The 23,029-nt window shown below is 37.8% G+C and overlaps 6 protein-coding genes across 6 annotated transcripts; 3 read left to right on the top strand and 3 right to left on the bottom strand.

Moving 5' to 3' along the window:
* Positions 1-1,341: 1,341 nt before the first annotated feature.
* AGABI2DRAFT_154171 (hypothetical protein) lies at positions 1,342-3,730 on the top strand (the record flags this gene model as incomplete). The annotated part of the gene is made up of 3 exons (XM_006456564.1): positions 1,342-1,575; positions 2,255-3,465; positions 3,523-3,730. 3 exons carry the CDS (start codon positions 1,342-1,344, stop codon positions 3,728-3,730), a joined length of 1,653 nt encoding a protein of 550 aa, XP_006456627.1.
* Positions 3,731-5,721: 1,991 nt separating this feature from the next.
* On the bottom strand, positions 5,722-5,958 carry AGABI2DRAFT_56299 (hypothetical protein; the record flags this gene model as incomplete). Its single annotated transcript, XM_006456563.1, has 1 exon — positions 5,722-5,958. A coding segment is annotated over one exon (237 nt), but the record flags the coding sequence as incomplete, so codon positions are not given.
* A 2,862-nt stretch (positions 5,959-8,820) lies between these two features.
* On the top strand, positions 8,821-9,220 carry AGABI2DRAFT_146403 (hypothetical protein; the record flags this gene model as incomplete). Its single annotated transcript, XM_006456562.1, has 2 exons — positions 8,821-8,987; positions 9,037-9,220. The coding sequence occupies 2 exons, from the start codon at positions 8,821-8,823 to the stop codon at positions 9,218-9,220; spliced, it is 351 nt and encodes a 116-aa protein (XP_006456625.1).
* A 672-nt stretch (positions 9,221-9,892) lies between these two features.
* Positions 9,893-11,427, bottom strand: AGABI2DRAFT_122508 (hypothetical protein; the record flags this gene model as incomplete). The annotated part of the gene is made up of 3 exons (XM_006456561.1): positions 9,893-10,162; positions 10,211-10,241; positions 10,862-11,427. The coding sequence occupies 3 exons, from the start codon at positions 11,425-11,427 to the stop codon at positions 9,893-9,895; spliced, it is 867 nt and encodes a 288-aa protein (XP_006456624.1).
* A 1,567-nt stretch (positions 11,428-12,994) lies between these two features.
* AGABI2DRAFT_122507 (hypothetical protein) lies at positions 12,995-13,699 on the bottom strand (the record flags this gene model as incomplete). Its single annotated transcript, XM_006456560.1, has 2 exons — positions 12,995-13,240; positions 13,313-13,699. 2 exons carry the CDS (start codon positions 13,697-13,699, stop codon positions 12,995-12,997), a joined length of 633 nt encoding a protein of 210 aa, XP_006456623.1.
* Positions 13,700-17,453: 3,754 nt separating this feature from the next.
* Positions 17,454-18,484, top strand: AGABI2DRAFT_122506 (hypothetical protein; the record flags this gene model as incomplete). The annotated part of the gene is made up of 4 exons (XM_006456559.1): positions 17,454-18,000; positions 18,062-18,202; positions 18,250-18,344; positions 18,398-18,484. 4 exons carry the CDS (start codon positions 17,454-17,456, stop codon positions 18,482-18,484), a joined length of 870 nt encoding a protein of 289 aa, XP_006456622.1.
* Positions 18,485-23,029: the final 4,545 nt, after the last annotated feature.

Raw genomic sequence — 23,029 nt, 5'->3', positions numbered from 1 at the left:
TTCTTTTATAAGATTTGTACTATTTGATGACACTGAGAATGAGATCCAAAATTATTGACACTTTAAGAGTGACTTGAATGCTATATCGCATAATAGTTGCATATCATTGCTTGGATGCCTGGCATAACGGCACAACCAGTTTATTGTTCAGAGTCCCATTCTCAATGGCTTCAGTTCAATTACCAGTGGTGCCAACTGCCATATTTCCGTGTAATGTATTTAGATCCTGTTCATATAGTCAATCTACGTAGTGTGAAGAGTTTGTAGTATATTTCTTATGTAGTTAATGAAGTTCATTATATATCAATTATATATCAATTGTGCTAATTACAGTATATAGATTACATTATAAATGAAGTACACCTGGGCCTATTAACATCGAAATCATGATTATAGGAAGATTATCTAATCATGATTACAGAGATCATTATCATGATTAAACCATATCATCGTTCAGTTGTTATCACATTAAATTTAAACTTAATTATGTAGTATCTGAAATATAATCATGATTATATTAGCATGCTTATATAGGAGACAGCCCGATTTTCACGATAATCACGATAAAGCTGTCTAAAGTTACTTTAACAATTTATTACTCTTTCTTATCAAGAAAAAACCTTTCCTCATGTCTTTTGTAGTTGTATATTATCCACATGTTTTGGTTTTTAGTTTTTCTTGGTATTAGACTTTGCTTGACATATTTTAAACTGAGTTTTACCTCTAGAATAGTTTTCTACAATCAAAAAAGTAACAAAAAGACTACAAATAACAAATATAGAGATTATGATAGCAAAGGAAAGTACAATTAAAGTGGTAACATGTCAGATATGTGTAAGGTAGAGCTAGTGCGTCCTAGTCAACATCACATGACCAAAGTGTGATGAAAATGTTACTAAAATGCCCGTAAAATAGTTTTATATTCGGGGCAAACACAATTTGACCAATATTGAGAAATTGCTTCCACTGATACCTTCTCAGTGTAGTTCTTCAGGTATCGGTGGAAAAAATATTTAAAGTTAATACGAATTTGAGTGTGCCCCAAATATTTTAAATCTTTTGCGGTCATTTATTATACTTTACATGTGACACATGCATTTGCTATTGGCCGTCTCATACTCTTGACATCCGAACTTTGATTTATTTATCATTCCGAATGCCTTGCTCTGTAAAACCCAAGAAACATAAGTCTGTTATTGGGAATCTCGGAAAATATGCCAACCCTCTTGAGAAGAAGCGCAAAACTGCTAAACAACCACTTGTGAGAACTACGGATCAGTAAAAGATTGATTGCTCAATTATAAATAGCCTATTCTATCTAATAGCAGTGCAAGCAGCTTCATGCCAAGTGCAGATTTAGATAGGGCCAAGGAAATGGATAATTGGGGCACATCCAAGTTTTTAGTTGGGCCTCATTTGGATGATGTGTCATCTGCCCTTCATGAAGTAGGAGCGATAGGCACTTCAGGAGACGATGAAGCAATTGATTTGGTTGATTTGGATCCCATAAATGACACCGACTCTGACAATGGAACTCGACATGGTGTTTATGAATTTCCACCAACTGAGGAGCAGGTCCGAGCTGCCTCTGTAGAGATTCAAGATATATTACGGCCACCTCAACAAGATACACGCCGATCTTATAAGGCTCCTAATTTGAACAGCCAGACAATCAAACGGCTTGAAGAGATGTTGCTCCTATGTCAAAAATATCTTATTCTTCTCCCGGAGAATCCGTGAGATTCACGCGGCCGGTGGTCATCAGCTGCAAGTGACGTGGGAAGACTAGTCAGCAAGACTAAAAGAGATTCAAAAAATCCGGGCCAAAAGAAAGCTTGTAATCTCACACAACCTTTATATTTGAATAGTACACATGTATTATGCAAACTTTATGCAAACATTACCGTAAATATTATTTCAATAATACATGTATACTATTCAAAACATATGTAAATTAAAAATTCAATAAAGCTCAATTTAAGACTTTTGTTTGCATAAAGTTTGAATATGTAAAACATATTACATATGTACTATGTAAATTAAATTTACGGTAACATTTGCATAATGTTTACATAATACATGTGTATTATTTAAATATAGAGGTTGTGTCAAGTCTTGGCTTCGAAATTTTGTTGATAATGGAGAGCTTCCTATTGTCGAATGGAATAACTCAGGGAGATCATTGATTGATGATAAAGATCTTGCACAAGAAATCAATGATCATCTTGCATCTTTCAAGCCAGCAGATCATCAGATCTGTGCAGAATCAATTGTCCGGTTCCTTGATAATCCGGAAATCTTGGCCCGGTTGCAGCGAAAAAAGACAATTTCTCTTGCTACAGCAAAACGGTGGATGAAAAAGTTGGGGTACCGATGGGACTATGATCCAAAAGGACAGTATGCTGATGGTCATGAACGTGAGGACGTTGTCACGTTTCGGCAAGAGATTTTTCTTCCAAAAACTCTTGAATTTGAACAGCGAACATGTGCTTGGGACACAAATGGATCCTCGATTCCACCAGCTCTCATTCCAGGGCAGCGATCTACCATGTTTTGGTTTCATGACAAGTCAATTTTCTATGCTCATGATCGACGACGTAAAAGATGGATTCATAAAGATGAAACAGCTAAACCTTATGCCAAAGGAGAAGGACTGTCATATATGGCAATAGATTTTTTTTCGGCTGAATATGGATGGCTCCGCTCTCCTGATGGAACCCAGACAACTCAAATACTATTCCGGCCTGGGAAAGGAAGAGACGGATATTTTGATAATGAACATATTCGAGCACATGCAAAGCAAGCCATGGATATACTCAAGCAACATTACCCAAATGAAGACCATATTTTTATCTTTGACAATGCCTGGACTCATGCAAAACGTGCAGAAACATCTATCTCAGCACTGCGGATGCCAAAAAATCATTCAAAGAAATTCCTTATTGATGTCAATGATCTCGGATCAGATGGAAATGTTCAATATGAGACTGATGGAAGGATAAAGAAGAAGAAAATTTGCATGGCCAATGGACGGTTCAGCAATGGAACTGAACAAGCATTTTACTTTCCTGAAGGCCACAATCAGGCAGGCTGGTTCAAAGGGATGGCTGTAATACTCGAAGAACGTGGATACTCTAATGTTAAGAACCTTAGAGCTTCTTGTGGGTCATCCTTAAAGAAGTGTCCAAATCAATCTAATCCAGAAGAGCATTGTTGCTGCCATCGTCTGATGTTCTATCAGCCAGATTTCATGGAAATTGATTCTATTCTCGAGACTGATGTGAAATCACAGGGATTTCACATCCTTTTTCTTCCGAAGTTTCATTGTGAATTAAACCCAATAGAACAATGCTGGGGATATGCCAAAAGGCTATATCGGTTGCGAGAACCTTCTTCAAATGAAGCAGTTCTTTGTAAAAATGTAGACCAATGTCTTGATCAAGTTCTTCTTATCACCATGAGATGGCAAGTTTCATCCTTTGTCAAAATTCAATTATGCACTCATTCAAAATGATACAATAGCTTCATAACAAGAGCATTCAGGTTCATGGATGCCTCCCGGTATGGTTTGACTGGTACTCAAGCTGCCTGGGCATGTAGAAAGTATAGAGGGCATCGCAAGATTCCCGATGCTATCCTCGAAGAGCTTCAGCAGGCTAGCAGTGTGTTAGAGCTTTGCCAGAATGTCACGGCATCACGCTGTCACATCTGTCACATTTTTATTACATAATAATTTCCCTCTGCTGCTACAGTTTGACACTTTTATGGTTTGTTTGGTTCTGTTGATGTTTTTATGATCAATTTACTTTTATTTACTTACTTCTTAACTCCACTCTTCTTTTCTCATGTCAAATGTATAATTAGTTTACTTTCTCATACTCCGCTTCTTTTCTCATGTCAGTATATAAATAGTTACCTAGGGTAGTTGGTCTGTGCACCGCAGTCTAGGTATATAAGTAGGTAGAAACTTGTAGAAAACTCTGTCGAGTTCTCTTAGGTTCACGCCTAATAAAACTTTTGTCACTTTACCTCTTAGTTCTTAAAGTTCAGGTGTGACCTGTGACATCACAGTCACAGTCGCCCTAACACAGTGACTTGTAGTCACTTGATTAATAATACACTTGATAACACTTGTCACAATTCGTCACAATCATGTGATGTTGACTAGGACGCACTAGCTCTACCTTTGTCGGTATTTTCCGGAAAGCAAGTAAACATAGCCAAATAGACTAAATAGAGTTTCATTATTTCTATTTAGATCAGAACTTTATTTCGATATTCACGTGAGTGTTACAACATACGTGTTGTGACATCTTTGCGATGTCAAAACAGGTGATATAATGGTTAATTTCCCTGGCGTGGGAATGCATTTTAATACAATAAATTAGCTGACGTGTCATAACACATTTAAATGCATAATAACTAATTCGAGATTTATAGGACATTATATACATAATGTTAGATAACATCTCTAAATACTTCCTTGATTTTTCACATTTTTTGTGTGGCTATAGATCATCATTTCTGAAAGTTGAGTAGAAGGTCAAAAAACTGTCCCAGTGATTGACTATTTTGTTGATTTAAATTAGCCATCTCTTACTGCTCAGAATTACGTCATCTTACATGTGTTTTAAAGGTCACATGCAAGAGCATAAAATATGTTAATTACATAATCATATTCATAAAACTCATTGAGCTATAAACAAGTAGTGCAAAACCTCGAAATATTGGGACAGTTTTTTGAGCCACTGTATATAAAGATAGGAGCTATCAAGATTGAATAAAAAAGATAAGATAAAAGTGATGGTAACATCATCACAATACATCAAATATAGAATGAAAGGGGCATAGAATATTGTGATTCATGTAATGTGTAAACTTAAGCTTGTTGTAAAATTTTAGCCAAGATTCAGCTTGAATAGACAAATATATTTTTGAGGGACATAGTTATACACACATTTCGGAACAAGAAAGAAAGAGAAAGAAGCGAGATCAGGTTGACACAAAGCCATTCAGAGGACATGGTTACATGTTCCAATGCACAACCTCAATATTGAAATATTGAGCTTGTGAACACAACCTCACTATTTGATTAATACATATGTACTATGAAAACATTATGCAAATATTACCGTAAATGAAATTTATACAATACATGTGAATTATGTAAAACATATCTAAGTTTTATGCAAACAAAATGTATAAAATCAACATTATTGAATATAATTTTTGCATATGTTTTTTCTAGTACACATGTATTATTTAAATTATATATATGGTAATATCTGCATAATGTTACATAAGTACATGTGTCCTATTTAAATATAGTGGTTGTGGAATGGCCCCAGGCATCAGCAAAATCTGTCAAACTTTAATTTAACTTAAGCATCTTATGCTGAACTTATTTCAAAACTTAAAACAACTTATTTTTGGTACAAGGAAAAGACTCTCAAGTAGTTCAAAGCATATAAGTTAGATAATTTAATTTGAATATGAGTAAGTTGAGTATAAGTTTAAGCAATGCAGATAAGATTATAAATTACTTAAGTTGAAAATAATAATGTAAGATATGCAAGACTTAACAATAAGAAAAGATTATGAAGCAAGTTGAGTATCATATTCTACTAACTCAGATATTGTTTTGAACCAAGAATCATTTTTTTCTTCTACTTCTTTTCTCACTTGGGCATATTTTGCTTGTTGAGCAAGAGAATCAGGATTCAAATCCTTTTGATTGGTGAAATCGTGATCAACAAAGCAGAGAAAACTACCTGGAAAATATTGGATGATGACAGCATGTTCCTCATGTGGCTGGATAGGAAGGTTGGCATGCATAAAAACAGCAAAAGGAATAAAAATGATAGAACCAGGTGGAAACTGGATAATAAGCTGAGGGTTGTCCAAAACTAAGCAACCTCCAATAGCAGGATTGAAAAATTCTAGAGCTTGGACAGCACATCAGCCCACAGGATAATTTCAAGAGTCTTTGTGGTGCTTTCACAACCTCAACATTTCAATACTTCTTAATGAATTAATGAAATATTATTAAAACAGTACCGTATTTTTTATTTTCATACTACTTAGGAAGAATTGAAATGTTATTCAAACAATACTATATTTTATTTCCATATATGGAAAAAATACAAACAAATTTATAATATTATTTAAATAATGTTTTAATACTTCCCAGGTAGTATGGAAATAAAAAATACGGTACTGTTTCAATAATATTTCAATATTTTATTAGGAAGTATTGAAATATTGAGGTTGTGTTTATAAATACATCTGGTCCAAAGTCAAACATATCTTGGATAAACCCCAACTCTAGTAATTCTCTTCAGTTTTGGACCAATCTTCTTATTGTCCAATAACTCTTGGAGACACACTCTAAATCAATCATACATATTGGGACATCACAGTCTTAAAAAGTCTAAATGTAATAGATGTCAGCTCTGAAAGGTTAACTAATAAAAAAGAAAAACTTACATAAATGGTAGTCCACAGTGTCATGAAAATCTGTGTTGGCCAGTAGCTCCTCCATCAGATTTTTATACTCCTCAGGCATTTGGAATGTTGGATCTTTGGATTCCTGACCTGAGGCAATACTAATACTTTCTAACTATTAGTAAATATAGTTGTACCTAATTTTCTACTTCTAATTTTATTTCTAATTTCATTAAGTTTGCTAACCATAGAACTTAAACTAGCATAAGATGATTCTAAAGAAATTGACTTAAATGTTCTTTTTTAAAAATAATTTCAATAACTTTACACCAAAGATCAAAATCAATGGATTTTTGGCTAATAAGTGGATACTAATCGCAGAATAATTGTCATGATGGTGATTTACATCACCATCATGGAAGTGGATTTTAACACTAAGAGTTTTTAGCAATGTAAAGGCATGTGCAAGTATCCACAAAGTCTTGCTTGTTGGGCCGGCTTCTGTATCAAGGAGAGGGCAGGGAATAATGCCTAGAAAAAAAAAACATGAGTTAAAGAAAAAAAACCTGATTCAAGTACAGTATAACATATTGTCTCAAGTAATGAAGGTGAAATCAGAACACAAATCTTTGAGATAAAGACAAGGGAGACTTGGATTGACTGGAGACCTGAAGGTTGATTTTCCTTCATACAAGCTACCAGTAGAGTTAAGGCTCTGCATTTGAAGGCTTGTGGAGATTATGTTGCTCGTAGTCACAAACTTCACTCAAATTTTCAAAGAAACATTATGCCCAGACTTGACAAGCTTTCTTGTACATTTCTTTTTTTCATTTTCAAGTTAGAATCTTTGTCTTTTTTACGGGGAGGTGGAAAAGATAATATGCCTGGATACAGCGCAGGGGTTAATGACAGGGCTGGCATGGAGGTTTCTGGACCAGGAGAGTGAGGCCTTTTAGGAGATGAGTGCAAAAGGGGAATTCAGATAACCAGACATAGTAAGAATGGGGTTTCTAACAGACAAATGAGAAATATAAGCACTGAATTTTAGAAATATATAGAAACAATCTCATATATTTCCTTCTCTTGCTCACTGGATTCCTCAAGCTTAGTAAATTCTGAGCCAAAATCACTAAATGTATGATCCTTGTGAAACACTTTATTTGTAGTGTCTATAAAGCCATTTATTGTAGCTTTGTTCACCACAATAACAGGATAAAGAGTTTCATATTTTGTTATGGGTGACATCTGATTTGGTTTTATTAGATACAAGGATAAAAAAGGTATGAAAAAAACTTGCAGTGGGTGAAGAGTCCAGGAGTCCAGGTGGGAAAGGACAAGATACCAAATTCAACAAACACTGCCTCCCAACTCTGATACCAGCAGCAAAAGCAGAATAAGGCAAAAGACGGAGCAGCTGAGACACAGTGTCAAAGAGAAAGGAATGATACCAGATTCAACAGATGCTACCTCCCAACACTGGTCACAACCTCAATATTTCAATACTTCCTCCCAAACTATTGAAATGTTATTAAAACAATACCATATTTTTTGTTTTCATACTACCTAGGAAGTATTGAAATATTGAGGTTGTGGGTACCGGTAACAAAAGTGAATAACACAAAAAAAAAAAAAAGAAAGAGAAAAAGGCACTGAGTCAACAATAGAGCCCACCAGGGGTAACTCTAGGGTTGATCACAGGCTACCCTTGAAAATTGCAAGGGTTACCCTTAACACAACCTCAATATTTCAATACTTCCAAAAGGCACTGTGAACCCAGGGGCAGCGAAATTTACAACATGTGACTATGTAAGGCAGAAAAAAGGTAAAGCGAAATAGATGGCTGTAGAGGTCGAAAAAAAGACAAAGGAAAATGGTTAAAATATGGCGGGGTGCCGAAGTATTTTTTTCCAAAAGATACCTCAGTCGTGGCCGTCTGTTTTTTCGCGCTTTAGCAAGATATTTTTAGATGAACAAATTTTTTTATAATAAGTACAGACGTTCCGTTAATACACTCATTGTCTGTTCCGTTAATTGAGCGGGTTAAATGAACGAGATCAAGATGAAAACTCTAGAAGTGACATTGGATTGAATGCAAGACCGAATACAACGTGTTTTGATAGATAAAAAAAACGGAAACAAGAGAAAATTTCGAACCATTTACCAACCAGCTCTTTGAAGAAAGGCCAGCAGTTGTTGAATTCCAGTGTACATGAGTGTGTCGGGTAACGGTAGAGCCAGCGCGAGTATGACTCGCCTGTTGTGTCCAAATTTGTCGTCAATGTTGTGATTGACGCTCATCTCATCCTCTCTCGCTGCTAATTCCTCCCGGGCCGCTACTCGATACTCCCCCACAACTCTTCGACAACTCTTTGACAAATGGCTTCTGGCAGAGTCACATACTCGTGCCTCTTTTCATACCCAAAGTACTATCCGTCAGAGATTGAGAGAGCGGCCGCCAAGAAGATGTTGGAGAGAATGGAAAAGGCCCACCAAGAGGTGATCGAGGAGACCTTGGGCGGCGGGTCTGTAGAGTGGATATTGATGTGAGTATACCGTGCTGAGAACAAGGAGGTGACTGACTGGGTAATACAGGGGTAAAGAGCAAGAAACCTATCCCGGGGACGACTTGCATTGGACCATGTGTGGCTTCACCGGCGATCATGCGGTGATGACCCTCCACCTCTACAGTGGTCAAGCGACCTCAGTCTTGTTTATGAACGGCGGCTTGTGGGGATCGGTGAGGAGTCAAGGAGAGCTGTTCGCGTTGCCGTGGTGAGGGGCCAGGGAGCAAATAAGAATGAGATTTCGTGTAAAATATGTAAGATCTACTTACAAAAGGTTCAGCTGTTTTTATAATGTTCTATTTCATCGAGAATGGGCTGTAAAATGAGCTGTTATACATTAAAATGTATGGTTAGGACTAAAAATGTATATATATATCAGATTACTCGCATGATCTTGTTGACACTGAATGTACAAATGGTGAGTGATCTGGTGTATGTGAATGACGGAAATGATCCATATCGATAAGGAAGCAAGCGTGAAGTAGAGATGAGTTTTTGGTGTCTGAGGTGGAGGTAGATAGTCGTGTTGGCGGTGACATTGGATATGATTGATCTGGAGAAGGGAGTTAGTGACGAGCTTCTCCGAAACTGTACGTAGCTTTAGTGTATCCAATACATCGGCCTCGCTGTAAAAAATAAGCCGTGAGAGTGCACACCTGTGGAGAAAATACTCAGCGTCCAATATTATCTGTATTAGCAACTTTAAGAGAGAGAACACATTCAACAGAAGGGAGAAATAATCAGATTGGTAAAATACATGCTTTGAAGCACTATCAGTGGGGGAAATCACACAGTGAAAGTAAATGGCTTACCAAATTTATCTCTTATTCAAGTGTAACTTTGGCCACATTGCTCCTGTCCACTATACCCCATCAAATTCCATCTCATACTCTTCCCACCACACATTCAATCGTGTTTAGATCGATTATTTCAATAGGTCCAAGATCAGTATAGTAATAGATATTGTTCTCCTGAAATGTTTTAACGCCTTGAACAACTGCGAATATGATTTTCGAAGGCGTATCTTGAGATAACTCGGGAATTGGGGGGACTTCGAGTATCAGGAGACGTTTCAACTGGCCGAAATATACACGCGGTACGAATTCGGGTGGCCGGTTTTGTTGCCTTGCAAACCGGTTCACAGTTTGGACATACTGTAAGTGAGAATGAGAAACGGTGAATGCCATGGAAATGAGACAAACCTTGATATAGGAAGCATTGCGAGTGTCTTCACTGGATCAAATGAGCTCATCGGCTACAATCCGATCCCCTCCCTCAAGACGAATAGCCTTTCCATATTGGAGGACTAGCTCCTGAAGCTTGAACGCTGCTTGAATTGTCGTCCTACTTGTACCAAAGCGTGTTGCCAAGGCCACATAGACTTTGTTGTGTATGTGTTGGGTGACCATCTCTACTCGCTTAGGCGGGTGCAGTTGAAAAGATGGATCTGCAGATAATGAAAGTCATCAAACAGATGTTAAGTAGCAAGGAGGGTCACATGATGGATGGATAAACGCATGCCTTGGAGCCCTTTCTTGAGGCTTCAAGCACAGGATGTGTTGAGTGTCATATTTCAATCGTATCTGGTCAAGTTGTGTGGTTGTGGTGATGAAAGTATTGATGGAAGCATTAGGGTGCCTTCGACTTTGGATGGATGTGAGGAGAGAATTGCAATGTTGTTCCATGGGGAAAGCCCAATACGTCCAGACAGGTCTGGCCGTCTTGATACTCCATGTGATATGAAGAAGCACATGGATGGTCAATGGGCACGCTGAAAGTCGTTCAGGTGTGTGTTGGTAATATAGTCAGTACTGATTGAGCATGTGCGACCACGAAAAGAATGTAGAGCGCACCTCTCATATTCTTCAACCCAAGTTTGAAAACCTCTCTCAATTTCTTCCAGCTCTTGCTCGTCAATTTCGAGTGCTAAACATGACATGAGCAACTCAACGAGGTTCATAAAGTGTTTATCGTATGCCGAGTTTCTGAATTTGCCCCGTAATACGACAGTAGCAATGAACAGGGTCCAGTTACAATACATTTCAGAAGTCATCTGGGAGCGTTGAGTTGCAATGTTGGGTGGCGGAGCACCAAATGCAGACGGTATTGTTGATCTAGACTCGGCCGTAGCTTTTCCGATGGCGGCCCAGTCGCCCGCTGAGATAACGTAGTCCTGATCTCGGTGATCAAGTTCCTTGAAAGAGCCAGTCCAAAATAAAATGAGATTAGGGATCAAGTTCTCCCAAATGAGGTGCATAAAATCGAAAGGAAATGATGTAGGGAAAGAAACAGATGAGATAGTACTAAGAATTGGGGTTCCTTTGATCCCGTACTCCTGCGAGAGTCTTCTGGAGGCGGCGTCATTAGCAGCCATCTCGACCTCCTTTGCTTGGGCCATTAATTCATCCTGTGTCCGCATAGGAAGTTCGGAGGGAGTATACTGGATGGGATCTGATCGATCCCGGTGAAGAGAAACATAGTAACACAACCTCAATATTTGAATAATACATATGTATTATGAAAACATTATGCAAACATTACTGTAAATAAAATTTACATAATACATGTGCATTATGTAAAACATATCTAAACTTTATGCAAACAAAATGTATAAAATCAACATTATTGAATATATTTTTTGCATATGTTTTACATAGTACACATGTATTATGTAAATTATATTTACGGTAATGTTTGCATAATGTTTACATAAGTACATTCATCTTATTTAAATATAGAGGTTGTGTAAGTCTTGGAGCTGTCGCTGTGAATTGCTTTCATGGTGCAAAGTCGGCAAGGACTGATCCCGTTAGACCCTTTCATGCGCATGATTAGCACCATAGCAGGGATATCGCCAAATATGATGAGAAGATAGGCATGAAGAACAAAAATAGATTGGCTGATGGCATCAAATGATTTGACCCCAACTTCGAGTTGTTGAAGTTCTTGAACTAGAGGCCAAAGGAAAGAGTCCATGTCCCAAGGTTTTTTGGGACCGGGTATTGTGCCAACATTGACACAATTTTTTTTTTGGAAACAAATTTTGGGGGAAAGATTGTAGTTGAAAAGGATGATGGGCCAACATGTCTTGCTACGTCGCTTGAAAGGAGCAAACCCGTCGGTCAAGAGACCGAGCACAATGTCACGTTCGTCGGAAAAGTAGAAGAAGGGATTGTTTTGTTCAGCAGTAGAAACGATTTTTCTCCGTGAAGTTTGATAGTATGAGCCATCGAAGACATCCCTCACTTTACCAGCTTCATGTTGGAAGTCGGCCTAATAGCACATCTTCTTTGCGTGGTCAAGGTTGGCTGACATTGCTTGCAAACGAGATGTGAGAGACAGATATTCGAATACTTGGCGGGGTCTGCTGCGAGCATTGAACCTTGCTTCTTTGCAGTTTGGACACTCTGTGAGATTTTTAAATGGACCGGTATAGCAAATGCAGCTGTTGATGCAGCAGTCATATTTCTTTGACTGGAAACCAGAAAGTTGCCGGACACGTCTCTTGGAGTTTTTGAGGGTATGGTGTTGAGCTTCAGGAAAAACTTGAGGTAGTTGTTCAAACGTCCTCTCCGTTAAGTGATTTTCGACCTTGAACACGTACTTGTGGAGCAGGTTGGCATCTTCATGATCTAAGACATCTTCTACAGAAACCAATATGATCATCAATGCTAATTCAAACTATCGAAAACAAGCAAAACTTACCAGGGGTATTACGCCAAAAATTACTGTCAAGCCAATCCCAACACAACCCCAATATTTCAATAATACACATGTATTATGCAAACATTATGCAAACATTACCGTAATTTTAATTTGCATAGTACACATATATTATCTAAAACATATCTAAACCTTATGCAAACAAAACCTTTAAAATGAACATTATTGAATTATTTTTTTACATATGTTTTGCATAATATATGTGTACTATGTAAATTACATTTACGGTAATGTTTGCATAATGTTTGCATAATACATGTGTATTATTGAAATATAGAGGTTGTGCAATAGGACTCCTCAGAGCAGTCAGGCTCATCTTGGGGTGCATCTTGGGGCTTGTCTTGGGGCTTGTCTTGGGTTTCATGACTTTCATCACCTTCAGCTTGAACCTCCATATCATCTTCGCTCTCTAGGCCACTCCCTACGTCGCTACCATCAATCTCCTCGCCAACTCCATTAACTTCATTGTTTTCTTCTTCTTTGTCTTCACTTTCTTCTCTTTGAACTAGCTGGAGATCATCACCCCAGCGATCTACAACAGTTCACCTGGCTCTAGAGGCAACTTGGGTAGAGCGACAAACTATTTGTGAAACGATAGTCGGGTCGACAACCGGGGCAGGGTCCAGGGCAATATCCAAGGCAGGATCAAAGGCCGAATTATATTCCACTTGTTCCACTTCGATCATTTCCGCGTATGAGTTACGACGTCTCTTTTGGTGCTGATCCTCTGTGCTGTGACTTGTCAACTCGGGTCGTAATCGTCTATTGGACGAATGATCAGCCTCGTCCACACTGTCTCCGAGTAAATTCCTAGAGCGCTCTAGGACCAGTACAGCAATCTCTGGTTTGCTCTGGCATCTGAGATGGCGCTGTTTTGTAGAGTATGAGACATCCTTCTTGTACCCACAAGTACATCTGGTTTTGCTGTTGCGGGTACTGGAGCATTTTGGCGGCATGATAACAAACATGGAAGGGAACGGGAAGTGACTCTGTAGAGTAACACTCTGGATTTAAGGCGGCATATTGAACATCCCGTGATTTGGATATAGCGATGAATGGTGGGTTTTTGGGCAAGGGGTGCTAGATGATGAGAAAACTTAGTGCACATGTAAAGAATCGTGAGGGGGGACTCACAAGGCTAAACCAAGCACATTGCCACAGTGTAACAGGAGTAGGCAGGCCACACTTGTCAACATGAGCACTTAGGTCAAGGGACAACTATGTGCGATTTTGCTGGAGTTCGAACAGGCGAGGGACATAAGCGACAAAGGTAGATTGATAAGTATTAGTCATTGTTTACCTCTATATGCTGCAAAGCTCGTGTTCAACTCGTGATTTTTGAACCAGTAACACTAAAGTAACACGTCACATTTCCCTCTCCATCTCGTCCTTTCTAAGTTTCTTCTGACTCTACCTGACTACACCGTCTTTGCCTCTGGAGAACTGATGAGGCTTGGCCTGCTACCTCATCCCCCTCTGACAAGCTCTCAGCCATCAGACAAGACCTCAACCCAAAATGTTCGCTCGTCACTGGACTCTTCATCGGTGCTGATCATTTTAACATTCTCGGTCAATTGTCTCATTTTTGAATACAGGATAATCTTGCATCCAGTCATTGACCTCAACGCAAGGATTCAACCATCATTAATTCTTCAATTAAAATACGGAGTGGCGAGCAGTGGTGCACTAAAATGATCTAAGTTAAATATTCCAATTTCAGTGAGTAGTCAAATCAAAAGATCTCAATACAAATGGCTGCCTGATAAGAACTTGTCAGCATCTTCTTTAACACCTCTATGAAAGACACAAACCTTCTTATCGACATGCACGTCTATTTTTTTGCTACTCCCTTTTCTCTTCTTCATTTTCGCACTTGCCTTGACCAATCGTGACTTTCGCAGAACCCTGTCCTAACTTAATGTCAGCAAATTGTTTCAATGCCTACTTGGTCAATTCACCTTTATCTTTTTCTTAATTCAATCCGTCATGACACCAACATCCTTGATGGATCGCCTCTTACTACTGGCGCCTTCATTCTCCCCTTCAACCACATGTTAGGGCGACTGTGACTGTGATGTCACAGGTCACACCTGAACTTAAGAACTAAGAGGTAAAGTGACAAAAGTTTTATTAGGCGTGAACCTAAGAGAACTCGACAGAGTCTTCTACAAGTTTCTACCTACTTTATATACCTAGACTACGGCGCACAGACCAACTATCCTAGGTAACTATTTGTATACTGAAATGGGAAAAGAAGTACGTATGAGAAAGTAAACTAATTATACATTTGACATGAAAAAAGAAGAGTGGAGTAAGAAGTAAGTAAACAAAAGTAAATTGATCATAAAAACGTCAACAGAACCAAACAAACCATAAAAGTGTCCACAAGTACAAACAACTCTCAAACCAGTAATACGTTCACACAAACCAATACCTCCCAAAGTAATTCGCCAACAACGCATCACATGGGCACAGTACGAAGAACCCAGCTAGTTCCCAATACTGACGTCCCCAGTAAGCCCACCTTTGTAACACCCACATCTTCTGCTCCTCATGATCCCACATCGCTAAGGTCATCCTCCCACACTGTCTGCATTGGTGATCCAATAGGTTCCAACCTATCGGCCTGTTCTCTCTTCCTATAGCCGCCGCCCTCCTCCGCCATTGTACTTGCTCTGCATGGTTCGGGGGTAAGAAAGATAAGATAAGATCGTAAAGTTCAATTGGTAAATCTGTAGCTTGCGCCATTTTAGCAGTATGCTGATAGTTTAGCCTCCGTCGAACTGTAGCAGCAGAGGGAAATTATTATGTAATAAAAAATGTGACAGATGTGACAGCGTGACGCCGTGACATTCTGGCAAAGCTCTAACACCACATGACGTACTTCTGTGACCCCCACCTCGTCTGCAACATCACTAGTGCTCGTCCTCACCATGAATCGACTGAGGAGGAGGCTGATCTCTTTTATCAGCATGAACTATACTGTTCGCTCTGCCACTATCAGCCAACCCATCAACTGAGTACTGCCCAACTTGTCTAGCAATCAATCCATCCACTAAGTCAAGAGCAAGTCTTTGAAGTCCTATAACTCGCCTTTTACTCACATGGAAGATTCATATGTAGTAGTTGATCAGGAATATGGTCAATCTCCAGCGGCCAGTACTTGTCAGGATTCTCGAGTTGCCATTTTATCAGGCCGAGCTGGTTACTAAAAAATGGCACACCATCACTGCCAATATCGTTATCCTCGTAGCCGTATTGGCTTGTAGTCCCGGGCGATCAGGGTTGGGACAAGTCAGAGAGAATCAACGAGTCGCGCTGACTTATGCTCTTGGGTGATTGGGGTTGGGACAAGTCAGAGAGAAACATGGGAACTTTGTGTACCGACTCCTCCCCCTTCAACATTTAAAAGACTCACTCGAAGGTCTCTGTAGCAAAGCATATGACAAATAGTCTGAGAACTTACGAGATAATTTCAAGAATGGAAGTGCAACTGGTATGAGACGAACGTAAACAAAATGTATTTCTTATGCTCAAATCTAACCATCTGGATATTTCTTACGACAGGTGTTCCTTGACCAGTAATTTTTTCTGCCTTAAACGCTCACAATATGGAGCATAACATTTGTGTTTCAGCCTAGTGCTCCATACGTTACCCGGCTATATTTCCCAATTCTATAGTCCATTATTTCATCCATCAAATGGTGCTATCGCCCCTGAAGCTACTACTCGCCAATGCCTAAATCAAGGTTCCCAAACTTTATGTTACCAGAAAGACTCCGACTTGGTACCGGTATCAACACACTCAAGGATTCTGACACTCTCGATATACACATTCTCTCAACAAATGTCTCTTCACCTTCCCCAACTACTTACTTTAACCATCAGTGCTATGTCTTTAAATGGTATGTTGTCCAACATACTATGTCCGCCACTACACAAACTGACAGTTTGTATCTCAGTTTGGTCACCTGCCGGTACTTATATGTTGCCCCTGGCAACCTATCCCTTTTTTGTTCCACCAAATTCAAACACTCTCCGCCAAACCTGAAGCCTTTGACTCCTAGACCGTTGAAGGTGACAAGATGTGTATCGACGTTGGCGACAAGACGATCCGATGGCCGGGAGTGCTTTCACTATACACAACCTCATTATTTCAATACTTCCTAATGGAATATTGAAATATTATTGAAACAATACCATATTTTTTATTTGCATACTACCTGGGAAGTATTGAAATATTATTTGAATAGTACACAACCTTTATATTTGAATAGTACACATGTATTATGCAAACTTTATGCAAACATTACTGTAAATATTATTTTGATAATACATGTGTACTATTTAAAACATATGTAAATTAAAAAAGCAATAAAGCTAAATTTAAGACTTTTGTTTGCATAAAGTTTAAATATGTAAAACATATTACATAGGTACTATGTAAATTGAATTTACGGTAATATTTGCATAATGTTTACATAATACATGTGTATTATTCAAATATAGAGGTTGTGGTATCATAAATTTATTTGTATTTTATCCATATATGGAAATAAAATATAGTATTGTTTGAATAACATTTCAATACTTCCTAAGTAGTATGAAAATAAAAAATACGGTACTGTTTCAATAATATTTCATTAATTGATTAAGAAGTATTGTAATATTGGGGTTGTGTATATATACCACAGAAATGTGGTTTCGTTTTTCATCCTCTCGATGGCTAGAAAGGCGGGTAAGTCTTCACAAGTTGCTCCAAAAAGGGCTTCAACAAAGCCGGCACCAAAGGCTACTGGTGTGGCAAGAATCCAACGCGCAACTCGTGCTTCGGCTGCTGCTTTGGTAGCTACTTTGACAAACGCTTTGACTCCCCCGGATATTGCGCCCGACAATGCCAATACTGTTACCTCTGATCATCGATCGGTTTCTCCTCCTCCTTCTCCCATATCTTCTCCTGCCCATTCTCCTCCTCCTACTCATCGTTCTACTGCTCCCATCAACAAGTCAATCTCCCATGGTGCGACCTCTTCCGGAGACCCTACCCCCTCATCTTCTAAATCTAGGAGTTCCACTACTTCAAGTACCGCCACCCCAAGCTCTTCTACTAGTATCTCCAGTTCCAGCACCTCGAGATCATCCTCTGCTTGTGCATCTACCTCTACCCCTACTGAAGCATCTCCAGCCGTGCAAGTACCTGAAAAGGACAACACGGCTCCACCAGAAGACGACGTCGATATCCTCAAAGCCCTCATTGCTCAGCAAAAAGGTAATATTCAATCAACTTATCTTTACCATTATAATTTGCTCATTATACATAACTCCTTCAGCGGAGCTTGACAGAAGGGACAAGGCTGAAGTGGCAAAGGCCAATCAACTGGTCAAGGTTCCAAAACCAGAACCGCTTGGGAAATTGATTGATGCAATGCAACTAGCTGATGATACAGTCTTGTATAATTGTTGCAGGGTGAGTACGTCTAATTCTGTATTCAATGTTAAACTGACAAGTACTTATAAGCTGCTGTCAAGACTGTGTGTGTAGAAGCAAGGATTCCATCCAGTGTTCCATGGCATAAACAGGATCCAAATATCCTTTCGAAGGCCGCCAAGCATGTAAGTATGATTGCTGCTTTTATATCATCAACATCATGATCTGACTTGAACAGGCTAAACTTCTTGAACCACACCTTGCGTTATATGAGAATGATTGGGCCATTTTCGAGATCATGAAGGGTTCAAACAAGAACAAATGAGGCTATTCTGTACGTATGTTGCAAAACAGGCAGTCAGGAGGAAGATCCGAAAGTAGAGTCGGAAATGAGGGTAGTGGGGAAGGGAGTGAAGATGGGGGCATTACTGGTTCCAAGTGGCCTGCTATGAACGAGGGCGAGAATGGTAAAAAGCAAAGCAAAACCAGATAATTCTGGGACTCATCAAAGATTTTATTTTCGATTTAATTGGCTAAATTTTCACCTACGTAACTATTATTAGATAACTTTAATAGGTATTTTTTTACATCGTTGTACATATCATTACTTTACTTTATCTTACTAAAATTTCTTAATCATGGGTGAAAAAGACCTGACTCAAAGTTAATTAAATGCAAGGGAAAAGGGTATATATTGATGCTTTTTGATTAGTTTATTTGTCTCATAAAGAGTGTAATTTTTGTTTAGGTCAAATCAGTGAGGGGTCGTGTTCTTTTGATTATGTGGTGAATTTTTCTCCAGTGCAAGGTTTGTAAAATGTGCTACCTTCCAACTCCTTGGTGGAGCCTTGGTGGCTTAGAACACGGCATTTGATGGTATATATAAATACCGACTTTTCCCACCCTTGGGTGTCACAGTGAGGAATATTGAAATATTATTGAAACAGTACCGTATTTTTTATTTCCATACTACTTGGGAAGTATTGAAACATTATTCAAACAATACTATATTTTATTTCCATATATGGAAAAAATATAAATAAATATACCATGCTGTTTAAATAATGTTTCAATACTTCTCAAGTAGTATGGAAATAAAAAATATGGCACTGTTTCAATAATATTTCAATATTTCTTTAGAAAGTATTGAAATATTGAGGTTGTGTAAATCAGGCCATGTGATGAAAGTGTGTTATGAGCATTACTTAACACATGACCACATGACCATTACTCTTTTTCTTTTTCAAATATTATTGTTTTCTTCTTTTCTTTACTTCAGCACCCCAAAACATGTAGTGTCCTGTAAGAGTTGTACAATGATGGGTAGGGAGGGTACTTGTATGAAGTTTCAAGGAATGTTCTAGGCTCATTTCATCTTTCATTTCAGAATTGTTTCATCTTTTGTTCCAGATTTGTTTCATACTCATTTCAAGTTATATTTGGTGTACTTGTACAGTATATAAACTCGACAGAAATATAGCAAAGACTCTGTCGAGTTCTCTTAGGATCACCTAGAGATAACTTGTGTGACATCTCCCTTACATAAGTTTTGCCACTTTGGTAATTGTGACATCACATCATGTAGTTGCCCTAACACAACTTCAATATTTCAATACTTCCTCAACAGATATTGAAATATTATTGAAACATTACCATATTTTTTGTTTTCATACTACTTGGGATGTATTAAAATATTATTTAAACATTACTATATTTTATTTCCATATATGGAAAAAATACAGAGAAAAATAACATATTGTTTAAATATGATTTCAATACACAACCTCAATATTTGAACAATACATATGTATTATTAAAATATTATGCAAACATTACCGTAAATAGAATTTACATAATACATGTGCATTATGTAAAACATATCTAAACTTTATGCAAACAAAATGTATAAAATCAACATTATTGAATATATTTTTTGCATATGTTTTACATAGTACACATGTATTATGGAAATCCAATATACGGTAATGTTTGCATAATGTTTACATAAGTACATGTGTCTTATTTAAATGTAGAGGTTGTGATACTTTCCAAGTACTATGGAAATTAAAAATACAGTAGTGTTTCAATAATATTTCAATATTTGTTGAGGAAGTATTGACATATTGAGGTTGTGTTAGGGCAACTACAGTGGCTCAAAAAACTGTCCCAATGTTTCAAGGTTTTGCACTATTTGAGTCATAGCACAATGAGCTTTGTGAGTATGATTATGTAATTAATATATTTTATACCCCTACATGTGGTCTTCAAAATGCATGTAAGATGACGTAATTTGAGCAGTAAAAGGTTGAGAAATTAAATCAACAAAATAATCAATCATTGGGACAGTTGTTTGACCCTTTACTCAACTTTCAGAAATTGTGCTCTAGAGTCCCAGAAATAACCGCAAAAATCCTGGGAAAATTTGAGTGTCACATGACTTTGTTTATATTGATTTGCATCATTGTTTGTTGATCAAACATCATCTTGACCTTAAACAACCATCATGAAACCTACTTCTTCAACTCAACACTCTTCTGTCATCTCTTTACTTCAAGAAAGTTATTCTGTTTGCCAAATACAGTAATGTTTGCATAATGTTTTGATAATACATATGTATTATTCAAATATTGAGGTTGTGTAGCCAGCTGGCTGGATCACTGGCTTGCTCATCACTGCTTGTGATATAGTGGACAACCTTGCTTTGCCCATGGTTAGATTGCGAAGAAAATGGAGATACCGGTGTATTCTCCAGTATATGACACAAAGGGTCAGAAATCCAATGATCAATCCCCCTATGAATGAACCTGAGATGGCATCCTTTTTCCACATCCAAAATCTTCTTCGCGCTATCCTGAAATTTGATACTTGCCATAATGACTATAGACAGTCGTGATGGTGGCGTCCCAAAGGCTAGCGCGAAAATTAAGAGGTAACTGAAGTTCACAGACGAAAATTCGCTTTTCTGGTGGCTGTGCTAATCAAGGGGAAGACATAACGTTTTCAAATCGTCCACGCATGGTAGCAGCACCATTCCATGCAATTCCCAGTCGACTATATCAGCGGCTACACCAAAATTAATGGGAACAGGGGCAGAAGGGGTTGCAAAAGAAGTTGGAAAGACAGGAAAGTTTACATGTGGCATTGAATAATATAATAAGGTGGAACAAGAGGTTGCGAATAATAAGGATTCAAAGGTGGTTGAGGATAATTTGATGGATAAAATGGTTGTGCGAAAGGAAATTGAAATGGTAAAGGTGACTGAAGAGGTGGATAAGAATTCGAAACTGAAGGAAAAATATGTTGCGAAAAAGGCAAATTTGGTTGATGATTAACATGCGGAGAAGAAGTGTTATTAACAGGAGGCTTTGATGGCGAGTTAAGATGCGGCGAGGTTTACAGCGACGGCGACGGGCATGCCGACCACTATCAGAAGAAGAAACAGAAAATAACTCGGAATTGGAAGGTATAGAATGGTTCGAAGAATAACGATTTTGAGAAGAATTAAAGGGAACATTTTGTCCAGGGCTTCCTCCATCGCCATTAGTCCAGGGATTTGAATGAACGCCAGTGGTAATCGACATCGGTGCAGAAAGCACACCGGCCTGTATTCTCCATAGAACAGAAGGATATGCGGAGTTGATTGGATATATGCATCGCACACGGTCGTGAAAATTGTACACGTCGTAATTGTCCTATAATCCAGTAGAAACAAAAGAAAAATAAGAAGTTGATACATCAGCAAAATGATCCAAACCATGTGGTCCTTCTAAGCTGAATAAATTATTTTCATCCATTTGTTGTAAACGGTTCAAATAATTTATTATATCTATTATACTTACAACAATAATTTTAATCCTTATGATAGTTCAAAAAATCCTAGCACTAAACTTCCAAACTCACAAAAACCTTTCTTGTCCTCAAGACGTATTAAACATTCTGGGGTCAATATTTCAAGATCTGAAAAATCCTACACACAACCTCTATATTTCAATAAGACACATGTACTTATTATAACATTATGCAAACATTACCATAAATATAATTTACATAATAAATGTGTATTATGTAAAACATATGCAAAAAATATATTCAATAATGTTGGTTTTATGGATTTTGTTTGCATGAAGTTTGGATATGTTTCACATAACACAACCTCTATATTTAAATAGTACACATGTATTATGCAAACATTATGCAAGCATTACTTTAAATATAATTTACATACTACATGTGTACTATCTAAATCTTATGTAAATTTGAAATTCAATAAAGTCCATTTTAAGGCTTTTATTTGCATAAAGTTTAGATACAGTGAGCAACAAAACCCTTCCAATGTTTTGTACCTTTTAAATGAATGCATCATATCAATTCAAATACAATTTCTAAAATCACAGTAATAATGTGGAAGGTAGAACAACATCTTATTTACATATGATTAAGGTTTGGTGGCTGTACACCCATTTTTAGTGTACTTTGTTTCCATTTCAAAATGATATATCATTGGAAGGGTTTTGTTGCCAAGTCTAAGTACATAACTAACAAGGTCTAAGAGTGATTCAAAAACATGTTAGAAAGGTTTTAATGTAGCTAATTACTATTCTGATACAAATCTTATCAAGTGTTTCCAGAGTTATGTCAAGAATTAGCTAGAATAGTAGAATTGCCAATCCAGTGAAAGAATAGAACTATAGAAGGGTACACAGGTGGTTTGACATGATATACCAGCTAATATTAGTTAGAATCAATGCTTAAGAGAATGTAACCATTGTTTGAGAACAAGTTATATTGAAGAAACTACTGGTACATAGCTGTTTTGGTGTTTGGATTAGGTGGCAACAAAACCCTTCCAATGATATATCATTGAAATGTC

Source organism: Agaricus bisporus, assembly GCF_000300575.1.
Source record: "Agaricus bisporus var. bisporus H97 unplaced genomic scaffold AGABI2scaffold_13, whole genome shotgun sequence".
Lineage (NCBI taxonomy): Eukaryota > Fungi > Basidiomycota > Agaricomycetes > Agaricales > Agaricaceae > Agaricus > Agaricus bisporus.
This window is presented reverse-complemented; position numbering and strand designations above follow the sequence as displayed.